The 21,933-nt window shown below is 37.6% G+C and overlaps 1 protein-coding gene across 18 annotated transcripts in view; it reads left to right on the forward strand.

The window, feature by feature from the left end:
* The first annotated feature begins 1,117 nt into the window (after positions 1 to 1,117).
* Positions 1,118 to 21,933, forward strand: part of ncam1b (neural cell adhesion molecule 1b) — a 104,779-nt gene continuing 83,963 nt past the window's right edge. For 4 of the 18 annotated variants that reach the window (XM_077208687.1, XM_077208685.1, XM_077208689.1 and 1 more), the window contains exon 1: positions 1,275 to 1,571. In XM_077208687.1, the coding sequence (XP_077064802.1) occupies positions 1,520 to 1,571 (52 nt within the window). In that variant the 5' untranslated portion in view covers positions 1,275 to 1,519. Of the gene's footprint in view, positions 1,572 to 21,933 lie in introns of all 18 variants that reach the window. The other 14 variants (XM_077208697.1, XM_077208699.1, XM_077208701.1 and 11 more) reach the window with 9 other exon arrangements.

Genomic DNA, 21,933 nt, shown 5'->3' on the forward strand with positions numbered 1-21,933 from the left:
AATGAAACAATCACAATTGCACAGAAATCACACAAAGAAGGTTACTATACCATGCAAGATGTCTCAAATGACAATGACACAAACTTTTAATGACGTGATTGCTCGTGGTGGTAATCTGATAGCCTTTGAGACCTTTACTAACAAAGTAACATTGTCCAGGAATTGTACTCAAATTGTTCTATAGTGATGATAGCCAAAATGAAGAAGATTAAGATAATGATGATGAACCACTATTTTGTTTCACCATGCCCATTTCAGTTTGCTTTTTTCCCATACATTGTTTCTGTTGGTGTCTTTACACCACAAAAAAGGCATAGCTATGTATATTGGAAAAAACATAATTGCTAAAAAAGTAGAACTTTATATATGACATAATGAATTTATAAATATGAATATGTAGCCTAATATGCTCTGAAAGTGACAGTTTACTGTAGGTCTGCCTACCTCTGCTGTATAAAGATGCCTTGTGAGTGTGATTGGGGGAATCAAATATCATCATTTAAACTAAAACACTTTGCCCTAAGCAAGGCTTTAAATTGGCTACTTGTATTCTACTTTTAAATGATCATTGTTCTCTAAAAGTCCATGGATCCATTTCAAAAGCCACAGTGAAAAGCAGTTCCTCTTTAGCACGGCATGGGTCGGGATATAGAGATAAAGGAAACATCAGTGAACTGATGCATGATGAGGGAGATCATTATTTCCAGAATGACAAAATGGGGCACCGCCTGCATATTATCTAGCTACACTTCGATATGTCGAGAATAGATGTCTTTCAAATTTAATTTTTCCTTACTAAAAGTTGTCTTAAAAGACCAGTTATATCACAATATTAAACTGTCGCTAATTTCCTCCATCATTTTGTTACAGGGAATTGCCTAAGGACTGAGTCACCATGTATCTTTCTCCGTACACCAACAGTGAATTGTGACCGAAATTGACATTCTGAATCTGCGTAATATCTCCGCTTTTATGCGCAGGAGAAAGAATATTATAGCAACACATGAGAGTTTAGCCTAGGCCTATATGGACACAACATTTTCATTTGTGCGTGAACTATCACTTTAAATATTCGTGTCTATTAAATCTACCCGAAATAGCCTTGCCTACTGTGTGTGAACAATATTTGTTTATTTCATGTCCCATTCATTTCTCTGGGCAGTCCAGGTGTATGTGGTAGTCGTATTTAGTTTACAGGCTGGGTTCAGTGCATTATTTGATGATGTCGTTGTCTTTCCTCAGAGGCGCCGCTGATTGGGTGGATTATTTCGCGTGCATCTTGAAGCGGCGTGTGCACGCGCTCTTGTCTCATTCTCAGAGCGCGACATATGGGCACGCGAATTTAAACTGCAAAATATCAATACTGTCCAACGGTCAGAATCCAAGTACATATTCGCGTCCCATCCAGAAAACTTCGTGGGAACTTCGCAGGCTTAATTGTACGGATTACGAATTCTTCATTTCAAGAATCGGAAGACAACAATAAACAGTAAACACTGTGTTTCATAAAGGGATTGAAATGTTTCCGACCAAGGCGATAATCTTGGTGCTTATTTTCTTTGGCAGTTCAGGTAAGACCGCGTTCAAGTGTTATGCAATAACCCTACACAAAATACAAACTGTTATATAATAATAGATTGGGTTTTGTGCATATTTTTGATTTGCATTCTACTTTTATGGTCAGTGATGTAGTGTCGGTGGCAGGTACATCTGTGGACCTGTTTGAATTCTCCCGTGCTCATTCATTGATCAGCACTGTTGCGTATGTTTCTGTAACAGTATGTGAGAGGCAATGTGTTGTTTACTTTGCTTGCCTACTAACGCAGGTTTTCTTAAAAACATACAGCTTATAGGGACTGTTTGTTATAAGCTAATTTGCTAGGCTACCCCATTGGCTTTGACAATGGAACCTGTCCTTTAAGAAGACAGGATTATCTGAGCTAATATTATAAGCAGTCCTGTACTTTGTGCTCCGTGTTAAAGCGTCTATAGGATAGCAGAAGGATTCGAAAGAATCGCATTGATTTGAATTGATCCTTTCTAAATCCTTATGGGTCTGTGGTGGGATGGATTTCTTGGCAATCCACCTGCTGCACGAGTCGAGAATGATCCAATCAGCGAGTTTGGGCGGGAACTGTAAATAATGTAATTAACCTCTTTTGTGTTTTTGCCTACATCATGCAACACGGAATACATTACAGTTATGATGTGTGTCATCACTGTTCTTCAGAAGTCATTTGATATAAATGTATGGCTAATTTGCATTGCTTTTGTCTATAAATGAATTAATTTATTAAGTTAACTAATACATCTTAAACCCATTAATTTATAGTAATTATGCTAAACATTTACATTATTTTATTTCACTGTTAGGTTCGTATTTGGTTTTATTATTTATCTATGAGCGACACTAAATTTTACTGCCAAATTATATGTACTGTAGAATTAATTTAAATTACAGTGGAAAGTGTCCACATGAGTTCCTGAACATGGTGAATGATGGTTAAAGGGTAACTAAACACTAAAACAACTTTTTTTAGTTAATTATCTGTAAGAATGGAGCTTCATAAATGCTGTTCATTGATTCGAGTACATTTTTTGACATTTGGGTATAAAGTGTTTTAATTTTCAAATATGGTGTAAAAACGTCTGAGTGCTGCCCTCTTCAGGTTAAACGGAAAGCTCCTGCAGTAGGTGTACTCTCTGACGTAGAATACTCTCTGACGTCACTCTGTCACGCCCTTGGTGCGAGCTCACCACGCCCTTGGCAGCCCCTTGTATAAAAGCATCTGGTTCCGTCAAAACTACTGTAGCGAGTCAGGAGTTGGAATTACGATCGTATTGAAAACGATCAGGATAGATACTGTATATATTAGCATCTAGTTAGCATAGCATTTATATAGCTATTTAGATTTTTCGTGTAGCCTAGGTAGTTAATCTCGCCTATTGCTCCAGTGTGCAACCTGCATTTTACGTGGGATTGCTTCTCCAACGCAATGGAGGTGGAAATGGGTTTCTCCACACAGCTCGCGCTACCAAACGCTACACTTCATACCTCGTCCTGCATGAACTCCACCACCGCAGCGGCGTCATGATGTGATTGAGCATATATTTTTAATCACAATTTATGTTCCTTCTTATTAGGCTAAAGTTAATCCTCTGGTGTCGACAAAAGCGCCGGTGCGATTTGCTGATTATTTTTTTCACATAGCAGCAAAATATAATGAACGTAATAGTAATAATAATCCTGGAAAAAATTACCTCAAAATGACTAAATATATAAGAATAATCGGATGCCGATCGCGATGCGGGAGTCAAGACCGCAGTTTGAGCTGGTGTCCACAGACAATTCACCCTTCACCCTCCTCCACTTCAGGTGAAGGTGGGGGAGAAAAGTTCTCGACTTCAAATGACCGCTCTGTTTCAAAGCTACTTGCGTCACTCCATTTTAGCTAGTTTGACAGCAGCTGTCACTGCGGGTCTCAGGTGCACGCCCCCCCGCTCAGCCCCGCCCTCGGTTCGTCCCTCTATCTCCGCTGGGGTCTGCCCACTTTTCCAGCATTTTTCAAATATTGCCAATGGGTGGAGTCAGGCTTTGACCAGGGGTTTAGTTACCCTTTAACATTTACGCCGCCTTCACACTGGCAGTTGAAATCAGCTCCGTAATACGCAATACACCCCCAACGGCCGTCGTACTACACAGTGAAAAGCGTCGGAAGCGGGTAGAACAAAAATGGCGGAGAGATTAGAAAGGTTGATTCTGTTTGTTCTGTATGATCTCTCTGATGAGGGTTATAGTCCAGTAATTTTAAGCCAAAATGGGGGTCAACCTTGAACAAATTGCAACAGAAGCAAACTCAACTGATTTTGTATCCTCAATATGTCCTGAGTAAGGAAAAAAAAGCCCCGAAGAACCCCATTAGGGGAAAGTTTAGAAAAAGACCCAAATAAATCCCATTCATTCGCCTATTCATTCTTTTTCTCACGTGAAAAGGGTAAAAATTATAACCTTTAGATATCATCTTGAAAATCACTGAGTTGATAACTTGCATCAAGACAAACAAAAAATGTATCACAAGTTTTTTTGCAATTGTTTGTTAACATGGACAAATGGTGCATAATCTAATTACATATGTGCTTTGCATAATTACCCAAACAGTTCTAAACATTGGGTATAGCAGTGAACGTGTCTTGTAGAATTTTGTTGACATATAACAGTAAACTATTTAATATTAAGGTCTGAATGGAACCCATTTAGGCTACCCATGAACATTAATGCAGGAAGAAGTACTTTAGAAACCAGCCTTTATTAATTATTATGGCAGAGATGGGGTTTGGGGCTGGGGCCGTGGGACTGTTTCTGGGGGATGAGTCTGAGGGAAGAACAGGAGACATATGTAAGGAGAATGCAGAAGACAAAAGGTAGGTGAAATAAAAAGTGTCTGGATCAAAAAATCTAGTTACGTACTCAATGCCCAAACCACATCTCTGCCATAATAATTAATAAAGGCTGGTTTCTAAAGTACTTCTTCCTGTATTAATATTCATGGGTAGCCTAAATGGGTTCCATTCAGACCTTAACATTAAGTCTTTTACTGTTATATCTCAACAAGATTAAAAAAAAAACATTTTCACCTGCTATACCCAATGTTTAGATCCGTTTGGGTAATTATGCAAATTAGCTAATACGTAATTATATTATGCACCGTTTGTCCATGTTAACAAACAATTTCAAAAAACTTGTAATACATTTTTTGTTTGTCTTGATGTAAGTAATCAACTCAGTGATTTTCATGATGATATCTAAAGGTTATAATTTGTACCCTTTTCACGTGAGAAAAAGAATGAATAGGCGAATGAATGGGATTTATTTGGGTCTTTTTCGAAACTTTCCCCTAATGGGATTCTTCTGGGCTTTTTTTTCCCTTACACAGGACATATTGAGGATACACAATCAGTTGAGTTTGCTTCTGTTGCAATTTGTTCAACCTTTTTTCATAAAATGACTGGACTATTATAGAGATATTAATAGGAAGGCTGCTGCGTGAGGAAAGTTGCTCAGGACGTTGACAGGTCAGGTCGGCTAAAAAATGTGATATAGTGGTATAATTTATACCACTATATCATATTTAGTTCGATGTCATGTGGTTAAGTTAAGATCTTACGGATTTATCGGTCTACTGTTCTACTGACATTTATGACATCTGCTTCAAACATTACAGTGGTCATCATGATAACGTTAGTTAACTCTACAATTAGTAAATCCACTTCACCAGCTAATTACTCTTTGACAGTGATGCCGTAGAAATATAGCCTGGTTCTACCAGACTCTCGTACATTTCATTTGTACAGAGAGTCTGGCACCGCTCCATTGACAAGCGTTAACTTCCTTGTAGGCGGGTACTCTATTGAAGTCTAAAACTATTGGATCTGCCCAGAGTCACTCTATCTGCCATAACCAATCGCTGACGTTTGGTCGTGACATATGTCTTTTCCCGAACCCCGTGGGAGGATGGCCATAAACACAAAACTAAGCAAAGATTGTTCTTGCTCCGGCTTTAACTTCTTGATATTCGGCAGCGTTGCCACAACGGACCGAATGGCTTCGCTCGCATCTTTCTTATTTTGAACTACAACTCAAAATAACGCACGAGTCGACAAAAAGGTTTTTTTTTTTAGTTTGCTGCATGACTAAAAAAAATACTATATAGGTTAGCCTATATTTAACTCACGGGGCGCGTCGACACGGGCCCATTTCGACAGAAAGGGCAACGAAGTTACTTGCAAAATATGCTACGTGGTATTAAAATACAGCAGTAGTACAAGTACAATGCAATATCACTGGCAAAGCAAACATCCACAAGCAAATGAAAGGTGCACGCTTCCCAAAACTGGCCACTCTAGCGAGACGTTATCTCTGTATTCCCAGGATATCTGTGCCATCGGAGAGGGTGTTTTCTGCCGCGTGTCTATATAAAGTGTGGATTGAGGTAGGCCTGCTATTTTTATTTGACGAAATAACTTCGACGGAAAACAAATTGCCGGTTTTTCAAAGCTTCAAACGGATTCAGTGTTTTCTTTTTGTGAAAGAAATTTTTCTTTTCCTTTTTTCAGTCTTTCTGAATTTGTGAATTATTTAAGTTAAAAAAATATATTTAGTGTAGGCCTATTTTATGTTTTTCTCTGTTGTCACTGTCAGAAATGCTGCAGGTGAGTGAAAATGTGATGTGAATCCAGGTTCTTTTGTGGATCTGTTCTGTATGCTGCTGTTTGCACGTTAATATAACGTGAAATTTGTATTTTTTTTTGGTATTATTAACGGGTCTCAGACACTCGTCAATTTTATTTTTATCAATGTGAATTCAATATTATAATCTTATCAGTTAAGGGTTAATACTCAGATAACGAGCGGCGGTTGTCGGTCGGGAAAATTAACCCTAATGAGCATCCCTCAAAGAAACAGTGATGCTTTCCGTACATCCCCTCCTCTTATGTCATTGTTTTGATGATGAGAGGAAAACGCAAGGCTGTTATTCTGAAGATGCTCTGGGACCTCATCATTGTCATCTGAGAGACTAGATGGGTGGAGCCCTGCGGTCACATGATGTACTCCCCCAGGCTGTGGGCATGAGTCATCTTTGTGATGTAATCTCCTGATATGCAGTTAAGCTCTTATTGGGCTTTTAATTAGCTGAGCTAGAGATAGCCTGCCCTGACTCTAAGGGCCCGAGCAAGACAAAAACAATATTTATATGATGTAACCCACAGTGCCGCCACTGATCCGGAAACACGGCAGGCTGATCTCACATCCTCGAATCTGAATTTGAGGGGATGTGGCCTAAAGAAAATAGGATTTAACAGGACAGATGTTGTGCTGACAGATCCATTTCCCTTGATCATTACCGTACACCCACACAAATGCGGTTGTCATGCATAAAGTGTGACACGGTGTGAATCTGTTTCATCGCTGATGAGATTTGTGCATCTGTATTTGACGTTTCATAGGAACGTCAAATATTTTGTCTATGTGCAGTAGCCTATGTCCCAAGTAGATTACTGTTTGCACTTAGCCTTCAACCATAATCCAGTGTTAGGTCAAAGGCATAAGTGTCCGAAAATCTAGTTTAAAACACGTTCTTAGAAATTCACTTTTTTTGTGTTCATGTTGGTTTTCTATGGCTTTGAAAAATATTAGACTATTTTCAAGAAACGTTTCAATTTAATGTTTTTAAAAACGTCATGTGGTGTAACCATAAACTAGAAGTAATATTTTCCGTACACCATAATGCCTTTGTGTAAACATCTTAATCATTATTTTTTTTCAGAACTTTTTAAAAACTTTTTTGTAACAAATATTGATAAAAGATCATCAAAATAAATTTTTAATTCAGAAATTCAAAACATGCTCAAATAAGTCATTGACCAAAGTATAAATTGCATATCATTTGTAATTTCTAATAATTTTATTAATAAATGAACACAACCACACAATCAAGGGTCATTGATTCTGTTGTATCTTATAAAAAAAATTGCCTGCATTTTTCTGTATATTGTTGCTGAATTTTTTTTTTTTTAGTCAAACCACATGGCTTTGATTTGGCATTATTATTTTTTTTTTAAATATTACGAAGCAGTGAAGCTGTTTGGTTTATATATATATATCTCAGTCCTTTCAGAGTTTTTTTGTGATTGTTGCGGGCAAAAATCCTTGATTATGCGGCCTGTTTTCTTAAAAAAAAATGCGATGGAATGTGCGGGATATTGATGCAAATTTATGCCATCAAATTTGCGGGAACATGCAAAAACTGCGGTTTGATGAAAAAGAGAAAAAAAAGTTATCCCCCCAACACCCTGTTCTCACTAGGATACTACCTTAATGTAAAGAGTAATTTCTTATTACTTCCTATGATAAGCAAGCACACTACATCACAGAAAGTGCTGGAATATTTCAGTTCATCTTGTTTTATTTCAGACCTTAATAAACACATCAAAGTTACAAAACATTGATGAGTCAAACAAGTTCTGTAGCTTTAAAAAAGGAATATGCTACAACTTCTGTAAAAATTAATAAATAAATTATATAAAAAATAAGGTGTGCTCCTGTTTTACAGCTTTTCGATGATGTTCAAGTCGCGTAATTCTGTCACTTCATAACGTTCCCTTGGCAACGGGGAAATGGCTGCTCTTGTGTGAAGCAAACGCAACATTTTTCAACTTTCTGCTAAGATATGTGACACTTATTTGCAACGAAAATGCGAGGATTATGAAATCATGCAAGTCCCGCATATTTTGCATGGAAATCGTCAATTTATGCGGCGCAAGTGCATGTGAAAAAATGCAGCCCCCGCATAAATATGCGGACTTTGGCTGATTATGCACTAAATCATGCGATTGCACAATCGCGTTTTTCTGGAGGGACTGATATATATAACTCAATTAAATAATTTTAACAATTTTTGCTTTTTTTTTTTACGCATCCGAACAGTCAAGGTTCATTGATCTTGATGTGCATTATACGTGTTGTCCTGGCATGTTGTGTCTTGTGAACTGCCTAACTATTTTTTTCCCCCAAGAGGTCTTTCTTGGTCGCCTGTTCCTATTTCAAGGTTCAAATAGTGTAGCGATAGCATATCATAAACTGGATAATCCGGGAAGGCCTTCAGGGGCAAAAGTGTGTTACATTCAGCGTTTCTACCCCATTTGGTGATGGTGTGCAACTGAATCATTGAAACCTTAAGCCTTCAGCCGGGATAGTTTGGTACAGCAGAGGTTACTTATCCTGTCTGACATGTTGTGTCCCAGTAGATGGCTTTAAACTTCCATGATTATTTCCCAGAGAGCTGCAGCACATGTTTTAAAAGCATATGACATATTACTGATGCCAATGCTATACAATGATGAGCTAGTGTCTGTGATGAAATAGGGATGGATGTGCCTCTCACAGTGATGTTGGATGGGAGTTGCATGGCTAGTAGTAAATGGCAATGTCTGGGCATGAGCCCTGAGTTTTGTGGGACATCCTGTTTGACTAAATGGCTCCCTGGGATGTAGCTCTTCTGCTTGGCCTCACCTTAGATTATGAGTATAGCTGGCAGATTTAGGCCTGCAGAATGCTGGAGGAACAGCAGCATATTCTTGCTTAATGAGACCAACCCTTTACCTTAACACATAACCTGTAATGAATATTATTTATGACTTCTGTTTTTCAATGTGCTGTCATTTCTCTAAAGGTTTCCAAACAAATGGGTGGCTTCAGTGATGTGGCTGTTGTTTTTATACAGTAAGAGATTGTTGAAATGTAGCCTTTGTCAAGGATAGTGTACATTGTTATGGATATGGTCTAACATTGTTGGCCTGAACACTGGCAAAAAATTACTGTCAAGCTCTCCGGTTCAGTGGTATAATGCTATCCTTCAACTCAGAGGTGTTTCAGAGTGCTGTAATACCACTGATAAAAATACAATGCTTTGAAAAGCACAATTAGTAAAAGCAGATTAGAAACTAAATGATTCTGTATCCAAACTTGTCCATAAAGATGTAATTCTGTTCAAAAGTTTGGGATCAGTAAAATGTTTTGAATACTTTTTATACCAACGCTGGATTTGTTTGATCAAAATTAAAAACATTAGTTTTGCTAAATATTATTGCAATTTAAAATATCTGTTTCCTATTTGAATTAGGTGTGTAATGGTTCAAATTACTCCCGGTTCGGTTTGTATCACGGTTTTAGGGTCACCCTAATATAGAGAAAAATATAATTAGAACAAAAAATCAAACTACAAGCAAAAGCAGAATAAATAGCAGAGCAAAAATACAAATAAAATAAACAATATTTTTCAGGTAGGTCTAACGGTAGTTTTCCATGCCACTTTTCTATAGAGTCTAGGGCTGCACGATTAATCGAATTTTAATCACGATTGCGATTTTGGCTTCCCACGATCAAATTTGCGTGATCGAGCGATATTTAAAATGCGTCATTCCGTTCACAGAACACTCGGTATCAAAGATTTTAATTTTTTTTGAAAAGCAAATCATATTCACAATATGAATGTGAAAGCAGTTATAATTAGCCTATGTGACAATAAAATTTGTTTTGGCTAAAATCAACAAATAATCGTGATAATTAATTGTGATCTCAATATTGATAAAAATATTCGTGATTATCATTTTGGCCATAATCGTGCAGCCCTAATAGAGTCAGCAGTCTCAATATATCAATACCACAATTAGTTTTAACAGTATGTAACTATTGTATATCGACATAAAATATTACTTCAAAATCACCTACATGAATTCGCTTCGTATTTATACTCGAGAATGCTTTGACGCGCTACCACAGCGCATGATCCCTAAGGGAACGTCTGGCAAATCCACCAAGTGGTTAAAACGTATAATTTATTATAATATAATTTGATAAATAAAAATAAAAACCATTTGGTGAATTGCAGAATTACAGGAAGGTATTGGCACAATTTCACCTGTAATAAGTCCGTCTGGTCACTGGGAACGTACCATGAGCTTTAGGACATGAAAAAAAAATCATGACATGAAAGAATCACAGTAATGTTTTTATAAAAAAAAATTGTGTACGGTGCTTACAAGGGGGAAATTGAGCTATTGGTACAATTTCACCTGTTGTAAGTCAGTCTGGTTATTAGGAACTACAACCTTTGAAACATGATAATAGAAAAAAAGTATTTTACAGACATTTCCGGAAAAATAATTGTTTACTGTAATGAAGGGAGGTATTGGAAAAAAGTCACCTGAAGTAAGTCTACTACCAATTCAACCAAGCTTTGGATTTTGAACATGTCTGTTTTTGAATCTTAAAAGTAATTTAAATTAATACAAATTATACGTTTTAACATCTTGGAGGAATTGGCAGACTTTCCCTTAGGAATCATGCGCTGTGGTAGTGCGTCAAAGCATTCTATCTAGAGTATGCAGCTCGTATGTACAAATTCATACGAATTGGGCAACTCGTAAAATATGTACGATTTAGCAAAAATCGTACTAATTCGTACGAGGGAGGTCGTATGAATTCGTACGAATTAGCCACCTCGTAAAATTCGTACGAATTGCCGTGAGATCGGGCTGGTAGTTCCAGTTTGATTAGCCTACAGTTTGAAATTAATCCGCTACTATAATCATTGGTAACCATAGTAACGCAGTTACACTTGCAAACAGAGTGAGAGACACATATGAAAACGTTTATTTAGGTAGGCTAAATGGATGATTTTTGCATATCGTTTAATTTGTATGGTGAATATGGCAATTTTGAGAAATGGGCACAGGCACAAGACGAAATAGAAGACTTGGAGAAGACGTTGAATGACAAAAAGCGGCACAAAGAATTAACATCGACAGAGCTAGATAAGATCGAAGCCGATAAAGATGAGGTCAATACGAAAAAGACAACTAAATGGGCAATCAACACATTCAGTGACTTTTTGCGGCAAAGACAGAAAAATTTTGATTTCGAGACCTACTCTGCTTCTCTTTTAAATGAGACATTGCGGGAGTTTTATGCCTCTGTTCAGTCTACCGCTGGACGCGAATACAGTGTTGCAAATTTGATGTGTCTCAGAGCAGGTATAAACCGTCACATTACAAAATACAACATTAAGTGATAAAGACTTCAAGTCAAGCAATGCCATCTTTAAATCAGTTTTAAAGCGCTAACTTACAGGAAAAATGGAAAAGACACCGGCGTTCATCATCTTCGTGTTACTGTCTGACTTGGAGAAAATTAGAAATGCACCTGCACTCTCCCCTTTCACACCCACAGGACTTGTAAGAAAAGTTTGGTTTGACATACAGCTGTGTTTGGCACGGAGGGGAAGAGAAGGAAACCGTAACCTATCAAAAGAGTCTTTCGTTCTCCGGCAAGACGAGAATGGGAAAGAGTAGGCCTACCTGACCCTGGCGCATAACCCAGAGACAAAAAACCACAAGGATCCCACCGCATCGGATAGGGAAAATTTACGAGGATTTATGTTTGCGAGGCCCGGCTACCCACTTTGTCCCGTTGACAGCTTTAAAAAATATCTGTCAAAGTGTCCAGAAAATGTCGGAGCGTTCTATTTGCATCCGAGACGCATCCCTCTGTGCAAACTCGAGAGCACCGAAATGTGGTTCACCAGGGAGCCGATGGGGCTCAACTACCTTGGACTCTTTTCAGTTCTTTGTCTCTCTCTTTTAATAATGAATTTAAATAAATGTGATATTTCATTCAAATAAATGCAATCCGATGGCTCCTCTTTATTTAAAGCGGACGCAGTGCAAGAACTAACGAGCCGTAACTTATAATAACCATCATTTTTACACGTCTGTTAAAAAATTACACTGTAAACATCAGTTACAGCTTTAACTTATTTTTAACTTGGCAAATAACCGTGGTATAAGCGGGATAATCCACGCCTCCGCTTCGCGTCGGGTGGTTCTTCGCCTCTACGTCGTGCATTAAAATCCTTTAATGCATGGCTAGCCGTGGATTATCCCTAACATAATACACGTTGGTGATTTTGAATTAATAAATGTCGATACACAATGGTTAGCTACATACGGTTAAAACTATTTGTGGTGTTGATATATTTTTTAGACTGCTGACTCTATAGAATAATGGCAAGGAAAAGTAACTTTATTGCGCTCCGAGAGCCCTTTAATGGTCGGGAGCATTTCCGTTGTGTTGCAGCTTTATTTCGTTGTGTTGTACATTTTCCTTTGTGTTGTGGCTTATTTCCGTTGTGTTGTGGCTCATTTCTGTTGTGTTGTTCATTTTCCGTTGTGTTGTGGCTTATTTCCGTTGTGCTGTGGATTCATTTAGTTGTGTTGTGGCTTAATTTCGTTGTGTTGTGAACTTATGTTTGCTTTTGAAATTTTGTTGTGTTGTGCACTACTGGGCCACCGTATCTTCCACTTGAATGATTAAATTGGAAAAGCTTATACACATGCAAACTTTTGTGATGATGCATCATTGGTCTGATCGGGACAGTGACAGTTCCTTCAACTTTCCCGAGTGTCTTTCATGCTGGCCCTGGGCCATCGGGCACTCCTTATTGTCAAGCCCTGCCCGGGGCTTTGGGCATTGTTTTGTTCCTGTCTGAATTAACATGGAGTATCTGTTTACACACCGAAGGTAATGTGTGCTGTTTTGGTCTCACCTGTGCTTGCGCACTATCAACACCCGGGTGATGACGGCGTAAATGGAGCATTCGGCACTCGCATCGAACAGAGTTTAGAAAGAGTGACTGTTTTGTCCCCTTTTTTTCACCATAGCTGCTGTAATGTATTGGGAAGCCAGAATGTTCCCAGACAGGAGATATAGGCTATGATGCAGGCAGAGTCTCTATCAGCTGCGTGTCTCCAGCCCACACACCAGCACGTGAAGAACTGTGATGTCAGCAACAGATTTACATACTAAAAGCTGATTGGACAGCTACTCTCACATGAAACGCATGTGAAGCGTATCCATTGACAGAAACATACATTAGTGGTGCGTGCACACTGGCTGTGTCTGTGTTACAGTGAAATTAAACATTTAAGTACTTAGTTATAATAATTAACTTGTACTTACTATAAGGTTAGGATTTGGGTTTAGTGTTAATTGCATGCACATAATTAAGCATAATTTCTAGTTATTACTACAGTGACTAGATGTAACGTGTAACAATGACACTGCGAAATAAAGTGTTACTAAAATCTGTGTGTATGTGTGCTTCAATAAAAGCATACATTGATATAGAGCAGTGATTTTAAACTGACTGGAACTACCTGTGCATTAAGTAAGGGATAATCCACGGCTAGCCATGCATTAAAGGATTTTAATGCACGACGTAGAGGCGAAGAACCACCCGACGCGAAGCGGAGGTTATTTACCAAGTTAAAAATAAGTTAAAGCTGTAACTGATGTTTACAGTGTAATTTTTTAACAGACGTGTAAAAATGATGGTTATTATAAGTTACGGCTCGTTAGTTCTAGCACTGCGTCCGCTTTAAATAAAGTAGAGCCATCGGATTGCTTTTATTTGAATGAAATATCACATTTATTTAAATTCATTATTAAAAGAGAGAGACAAAGAACTGAAAAGAGTCCAAGGTAGTTGAGCCCCATCGGCTCCCTGGTGAACCACATTTCAGTGCTCTCGAGTTTGCACAGAGGGATGCGTCTCGGATGCAAATAGAACGCTCCGGCATTTTCTGGACATTTGACAGATATTTTTTAAAGCTGTCCACGGGACGAAGTGGGTCGCCGGGCCTCGTAAACATAAATCCTCGTAAATTTTCCCTATCCGATTCGGTGGGATCCTTGTGGTTTTTTGTCTCTGGGTTATGCGCCAGGGTCAGGTACTCTTTCCCATTCTCGTCTTGCCGGAGAACGAAAGACTCTTTTGATAGGTTACGGTTTCCTTCTCTTCCCCTCCGTGCCAAACACAGCTGTATGTCAAACCAAACTTTTCTTACAAGTCCTGTGGGTGTGAAAGGGGAGAGTGCAGGTGCATTTCTAATTTTCTCCAAGTCAGACAGTAACACGAAGATGATGAACGCCGGTGTCTTTTCCATTTTTCCCGTAAGTTAGCGCTTTAAAACTGATTTAAAGATGGCATTGCTTGACTTGAAGTCTTTATCACTTAATGTTGTATTTTGTAATGTGACGGTTTATACCTGCTCTGAGACGCATCAAATTTGCAACACTGTATTCGCGTCCAGCGGTAGACTGAACAGAGGCATAAAACTCCCGCAATGTCTCATTTAAAAGAGAAAAATTTTGATTTCGAGACCTACTCTGCTTCTGTCTTTGCCGCAAAAAGTCACTGAATGTGTTGATTGCCCATTTAGTTGTCTTTTTCGTATTGACCTCATCTTTATCGGCTTCGATCTTATCTAGCTCTGTCGATGTTAATTCTTTGTGCCGCTTTTTGTCATTCAACGTCTTCACCAAGTCTTCTATTTCGTCTTGTGCCTGGGCCCATTTCTCAAAATTGCCATATTCACCATACAAATTAAACGATATGCAAAAATCATCCATTTAGCCTACCTAAATAAACGTTTTCATATGTGTCTCTCACTCTGTTTGCAAGTGTAACTGTGTTACTATGGTTACCAATGACTATAGTAGCAGATTCATTTTGAACTGTAATCAAACTGACTGGAACTACCTGTGCATTAAACGGTTTTACTGCACACCTTCCAGCCAATCAGAATCGATTATTTAAACAGCCCGTGGTATAAACGGTTTTAATACACACTTTCCAGCCATTTTAAATTGAACATTCACACAGGTTAACCTCAGTATTTTTTGCTTTTTTATTATTATTTGCATTGTGTCTCAAAACCAGACAGTATGTGGCACTTGTCATAAATACGGAACACTTTGGTGTTTAACTTGAGCCGCAGGGATCACTGGTGATCCCGAATTTTACATTCAAAAAAATTGTGCATTGTTTTTGAGCTGCTTTATCTCTCTATTAGTAATTGCTAGAGCACTTCTGAGTATTTCACAGTAAACTGTCAAGTGTTAGCTTTTAAATGATACCTTGGTTTTGTGTGTAGTCAGAAGGACTCCTTAGCAACAACCATTTTATTATGGGTATGTCATTTTGCACTCGATTGCCAAAAAGGGGGGCGACTGGTAAGGGGTTAAATGTTTTTTTTTTAAAGGCACAAATCTCATGTTTTTTTTTGTTATAAGAAACATGCCTAACAATTTATAGTTATAACTACAGTGACTAGATGCAACGTGTAACAACTACACTGTAAAATAAAGTGTTACTAAAATCTGTGTGTGCGCGCGCGCTTCAATAAAAGCATACATTGATATAGAGCAGTGATTTTAAACTACCTGTGCATTAAACGGTTTTAATACACACCTTCCAGCCAATTTGAATTGAACATTCACACAGACCATGGTATGAAATTAAATATAATTAAAACACTAAGGATGTAAGAATTCAAACAAGATATTAATAATATCAAGTTAAATGATTCACAATACATGCTGATCCAAATGTATTGCACACATTGCAGTCAAAAACATCAGTTCTGGCAGTATTCTTTTCTTCATTAATGGTTCTGATTTATTCACTAGCTTCTTCTTTCCCGAGGGCAAGTTCTCTCTTTGCAGGGTTGGTGTTAATTCTTCCACAGTGCTTGATGTCTTTATAGCATCTGTCTACTGCTGAAAAATATTGAGAAACTGAATTAAGAAATGCAATTAGAAGTTTTATTTTGTAAGTGAAAAATGGCTAACTATATCACATAGCTACACTATTCGCATGTGGAATGACCAACATTGTGAGTTTGTGTTTCAAGGGTCACTTGAGCCTTCTGTTTTCTTTTCTTTGCCTATGAAATTGTGTAGGCCTAATTCTTTCTGAAGCATAAAGGCACAAATCCCATGTTTTTTGTTGTTGTCAGAAACATGATGTAGGCTAACAAAATTAAACTCACTTGCAAAATAGTGTGTGGTTGTCCTGCATTTGCCACTTTTTGAGGTCTTGATCTCATCTATATCCAAAAAATAACATTTTACAGCATATTCAGATCACTTTACTAAGATCTATTTTAATTACTGATTATTTTAATTTTCCAACAATTTAGACATAAATATCATTTCATGTGTCCCACCCTTCAGCCCTGATTCCTGTTACCCCATTTATTTAAATGATCAAAAAAATATTTTTTTAATGATAAATATGGGCCTTTTTCAAAACTGGTAATTTCATACGTTTTTACTAGGGTTGGGTATCGGTTGGGTTTTATCTGATACCAGTACCTACTCGGTATATTTTAAACGGTTCTCAAGAAAACGAAACCGCACACACTTTGTCAAAAAATAATACCCTTTTATTTACAGGGCCAAACTGGACACAATATTAATTTAAATCTTTAAACATTATAAATACAAGTAACATGGTAATAATAAATAAACCAATATAAAATAAAAAATCACATTTACATAGTATCAAATAAAATAATATTGTATCAAACAATGTAATAATACTGGAGATTAATAGAGATTACTACCAGGGTAATCTAATCTCGACGTGGCTACAGGTTCCCATGTTTTGTCTGCTTGATCCAGTCATGTAAGTTATCTGGTCTTTGTACTAGTTACGGCAGCGCTTAGCTTGGCGAGTTTGGTATTTCGTTCCCACTGCGTCTTAGCTACGCAGCGTTGAGTGAACCTATGAAAGAGAATGTCTCTGGTTACTGGTGTAACCTATGTTCTCTGAGTAGGGAACAAGATGCTGCGTTCACTGCCAAGCTCCTCGCGCTGCCGACAAGCTTCCTTTTTCGGCAGAGAAATCTGAGGAGCAGATGGCGTGCACGCCAATATAATATGACGACATAAGAGCGTCGAAGTGGCGCCCGCGCCATCAGCCAATGATTTGGCTTGATTCTATATGGGCTTCAGACAATCGCCACACCCTGAGGACGTTCTGACGTGTAATTTTACACGTGAAATGCAGCCAAACCTTGGAGCGTTTTGTCTTCGGCATCTGCATTAATCTCCTCACTATCAGTTCAACAAGTGTGCCGAGTAGTGGCACTGACGTCTCGCAAGTTGACACCGGAACACCAGGGGGCGGTAAAAAAATGTCAGGCACCGAAATTTCCGTTCGTATTCGGTTGCGTTACCAACGTTTACGTCAGAACCGGTTCCCTATTGGCACCTCGTTTCGGTACCCAACCCTAGTTTTTACTGATCGGATAGCTGTCTGAATTGTTAAAACTGTTCCATGTAAACTTGGCCCCATAAATGTGTCTCTGCAAAACGAATACAAATCCGATCTTCAATTATCGTGCTATATGCAAATTTAACAGAGTTCATGTCAGCGGAAGCAACAGATATAAGCTGCATTTTATTTATCAGCTAATTTCAAGATTAGAGTAGGAGAGAGAGCGGCATCAATACTGGTAAGATAATTTAGTCTCACTGATTTTAAAGATGATGATTGTATGATGAGCATCTGTGATGCTGAACTTTCAGTTTCATTTGCGGCAGTTTTTGTGTCGGCTTGCTGAAGAGATAGTCAGCTGCGGTGATGCGTGTTGCAGTAGCGTTGTCATATCGGCTATAACATGTCATATAGCATATAACACACTCTCACGTTTATTTTTAACCATTTTGGGAGGAGTACAATTTACATGTAGTTTCAACAACCAGATGCATTTACATTTGTCCAGTTTCCCTTTCCATTACACTTTTCACTTTACATTTATTTTAATGTTTGCACCAGCCCCCCCCCCCCCCCCCCACATACATTTTTTTTTCATATATTATTTAGTGTGAGGACTTGATGTGGACAATCATAATTTTTTTCTTATTCTTTTCATGTAACGCTGATAGATGAGTGTCTTTTTTATTTTATTTTTATTTTTTAACTGTCTCATCTCTCTTTTTCTTGCTGTCTCTCTTCTGTCTGTATTCCTCCCCCCATCTCTCTCTCACTTACGAGCACGAACACACTCACGCACAGACACACAGATGGAGAGTCCAGTGTGACTGGGTGACCTCCCCTGCCTGAAATGCCTCACACTTACTTGGCCAACAGAAGCAGGATGTGTCATGACCCCTGCCGTGTTGTCTTTTTTTCTACTGGATGTTCCATGTGGAGTTTGATTAAAAAAATGCCAACAAGCAGTCCAAACATCAGAGACAACAGAAACGCAAATGGATAAGGCAAACAAACAATCTCGTTTTTTGGCAAGAAGCTCCCTATTACTAGTGCTAATGCAGATACCAGTATTATTACTAACCAAGCTGCTTTTGTGGGGCTTTCTTCATGCTCATGTTGCATCTCGAAGTGTACTTGTGAATAGAGAGTGGTTTATTTTAAGGATAGTTTTTTTTTTTTGAATGGGTGGCTATGTGGACCAGTAGGCAGCATTACGAGGCACTCAATCAGGAATGTCCCTTCTGGTCTGATGGCAGAAAATTTGCTACGTCAGGCTGCAGCGAGTGCGTCATCCAAGACCCACAGCTTGACGAGAACATGCATTAGTCTTTCTACTTCACTGCCTCTGTCCACCGCTCTGTAAATACATGATGACGGAACAGGGTCACTACCTCTTTTTTCATTCTGAGCTCCATCATCAAATAGTTGCACAGAGCAGCCATTAAGCCTCAAGAATGATGCTTTTAGGTTAGAAAAATGTATATATACAATCTTGCGTATATTTAATCGTGTTTATAGTGGTGCTTGTGTAAGCGTCACTATTACTATTGCTCATACTTTAAATGTGTTACTTATCTTGTGCTACAGATATGAACAATACAATAGTTGTTGACAGATATATTGTCAAAATAATAAATTATTAGATAGAAATGAAATTATTCTGTTATTACTAATATGACGGCAACCATCATAATACTTTTTCTACTGTTGACATTCAGTAAAATGGCTTAATATCATTTAAACAAGTGTTTGAATATCTATATTTGATTTAACTTTGAATTTAAATAAAACATTAATTTGTAAAACAATATTATAATAGGATCACAAGTTGCTTACTAAAGTTTAAATCTGTTTATTTTACAGGTTTATTTTTCATCAAGTTCTAATATTTTTTTAAAATATTGATTTCATTTTCAAATTATTTCTAATTTAGAAAATATTGTGTAAAATAAATCAATTTCATTGAAACATGTTTTATTTGCAAACTAAATTAAAGTGTAATATCATACAGTATGTGGGTTTATTGGCCACCCTGCTCTCCATGATATTGGCATTGTATGGAAGTAAAATAATGACAAATGGTTTTGAAACAAAAAAGTTTGTTGAATTGCACTACTTGAAAAAATATGCATTGCATTAACTAACCCTGCTTGCATTTTAATGCTTGTATTTTTATGGGCTGGAATTCAACATGATTCTATATTTAAGCTGTGAATATTTCAATTGAAAACATTTCACACACGTTTTCATTATTGGAAATTCAATAATTCATATTCACCTTTCAGATTTCACTTCCAAAATAGTCATTCTTTTTTTTAAAATACAACCTAGGATATTCGACAGGCAATTTTCGGTTCATTATATTTCGCTTTACAAATTCACTTCCACAAATTCAGTGGTTCAAATTCGACAGAAAATTCAACATTTGACATCCGGGAACGGCATGAATATCAGTAGATTGCCGATTGCTATTCTCCATAGCTGTTAGTCGACCTCACCAGCAGGGAGTGCAAGCGGCTGTTGACGACGAAAATTAGAGAAACGGGTGAGAGACTCATTCATTCATAAAAACGGGTTTACAGAAATGGATCAAGCGATCAGTATTTGTGATGAATAAAAAAATCAGCTTTTGGAAATTGATCTTAAGGCCTTAATTGGAAAAATTAGGAAAAATCCAACCTTTAAGGACACCAATTTTCTCTGTGTATGAATAATGTATCATAAATAAATAAATGTTCTTCCTTAAAATACAGGGTGCATAAGTCAGGACACTCCTATGCTAAATTCCCATATGAGTCAGGCAGATTTATATGGGGCATGGCATGGGGTACTTTCCATAAGATCATCTTTCAATGCAAATCAAACCAGCTATTAGGCTAACTGAAATAAAACCATGCCAATCTCTAGGTATGGTGAAGGGTGTGTGAAGATGTGGGGATATTTTAATTCCAAAGGCCAAGGGAACTTTATCAGGATGCATATTATCCTGGATCCATGAAATAACTGGCCTTTAAAAATAAAAATCTACTGATATTCATGCCGTTCCCGGATGTCAAATGTTGAATTTTCTGTCAAATTTGAACCACTTAATTTTTGGAAGTGAATTTGTAAAGCGAAAAAAATGGATCGAAAATTGCCTGTCAAATATTATAGGTTGTATTTTTAAACAGAATGAATATTTTGGAAGTGAAATCTGAAAGGTGAATATGGATTATTGATTTTTTTTTAATGATGAAAACGTGTGTGAAATGTTTTGAATTTAAATATTCACAGCTTAAATATACAACCATGTTGAATTTCAGCCCATAAAAATACAAGACCTAAAAATACAATGCATTAAAATGCAAGCAGGGTTAATGCAATAAAAAAAAAATTCAAGTGAAATTCAACAAATGGTAAATGGTAAATGGACTGCATTTATATAGCGCTTTCACAGACCGAATGGCCACCAAAGCGCTTTTCATATTTGCCTCACATTCACCCATTCATACACACATTCATACACCGACGGCGGTGTCAGCCATGCAAGGCGCCACCCAGCTCGTCGGGAGCAGTTGGGGTTAGGTGTCTTGCTCATGGACACCTCGACACTTGGTCAGGTGGAACCGGGGATTGAACCACCAACCTTTCAGTTTGTAGACAACCTACATGAACCACTGAGCCACTGCCGCCCAAGCTTATTTGTTTCAAAAACATTTGTCATTATTTTACTTCCATCGTTCAATTATTTGATGACCAATGACAATTTTAATTTGAATTATCCTAAAATCGTAAGATCAGTCTTTTGTTAGAAATGTAAGTAATTCACAAAAAAATTATTAACAAATAACAAATAAGCATTAGCAGAGTAAGAAATAATTTTATTTATTTAAATAAATGAAATAAACAATTTATATATAAAATGGAAATTATATTTAAAATTATACCCAAATTAATTGGAATGTAAATCACATTGAGAGCTTGAGAACTTGATTTCTAAAGGATGTAATATTTTGAGAGCGCCACTTAAGTAACCCCTTACTGTCCCACCTACAGTAGGAATGCCCTAAAATCACCCAGAACATCCTATAAACCATAACAGCCCAGAGTGATGACGTTGAGTTTGGCATTGGCTGGCATGACTCACTCCAATGCTAAATGTCTAAATATCCAAGCAGTTGTTTAATAAATTGTTTTAGTTGGTAGCTGATCTTCTTTCATACAACAGTCTCCATTTAGCATGTGAATGTTTCAGCAGACACACCGCTTGTTA

The sequence above is a fragment of the Siphateles boraxobius genome, unplaced genomic scaffold, assembly GCF_051911475.1.
Source record: "Siphateles boraxobius isolate OS27281-9 unplaced genomic scaffold, OSU_SipBor_1 6, whole genome shotgun sequence".
Taxonomy (NCBI): domain Eukaryota; kingdom Metazoa; phylum Chordata; class Actinopteri; order Cypriniformes; family Leuciscidae; genus Siphateles; species Siphateles boraxobius.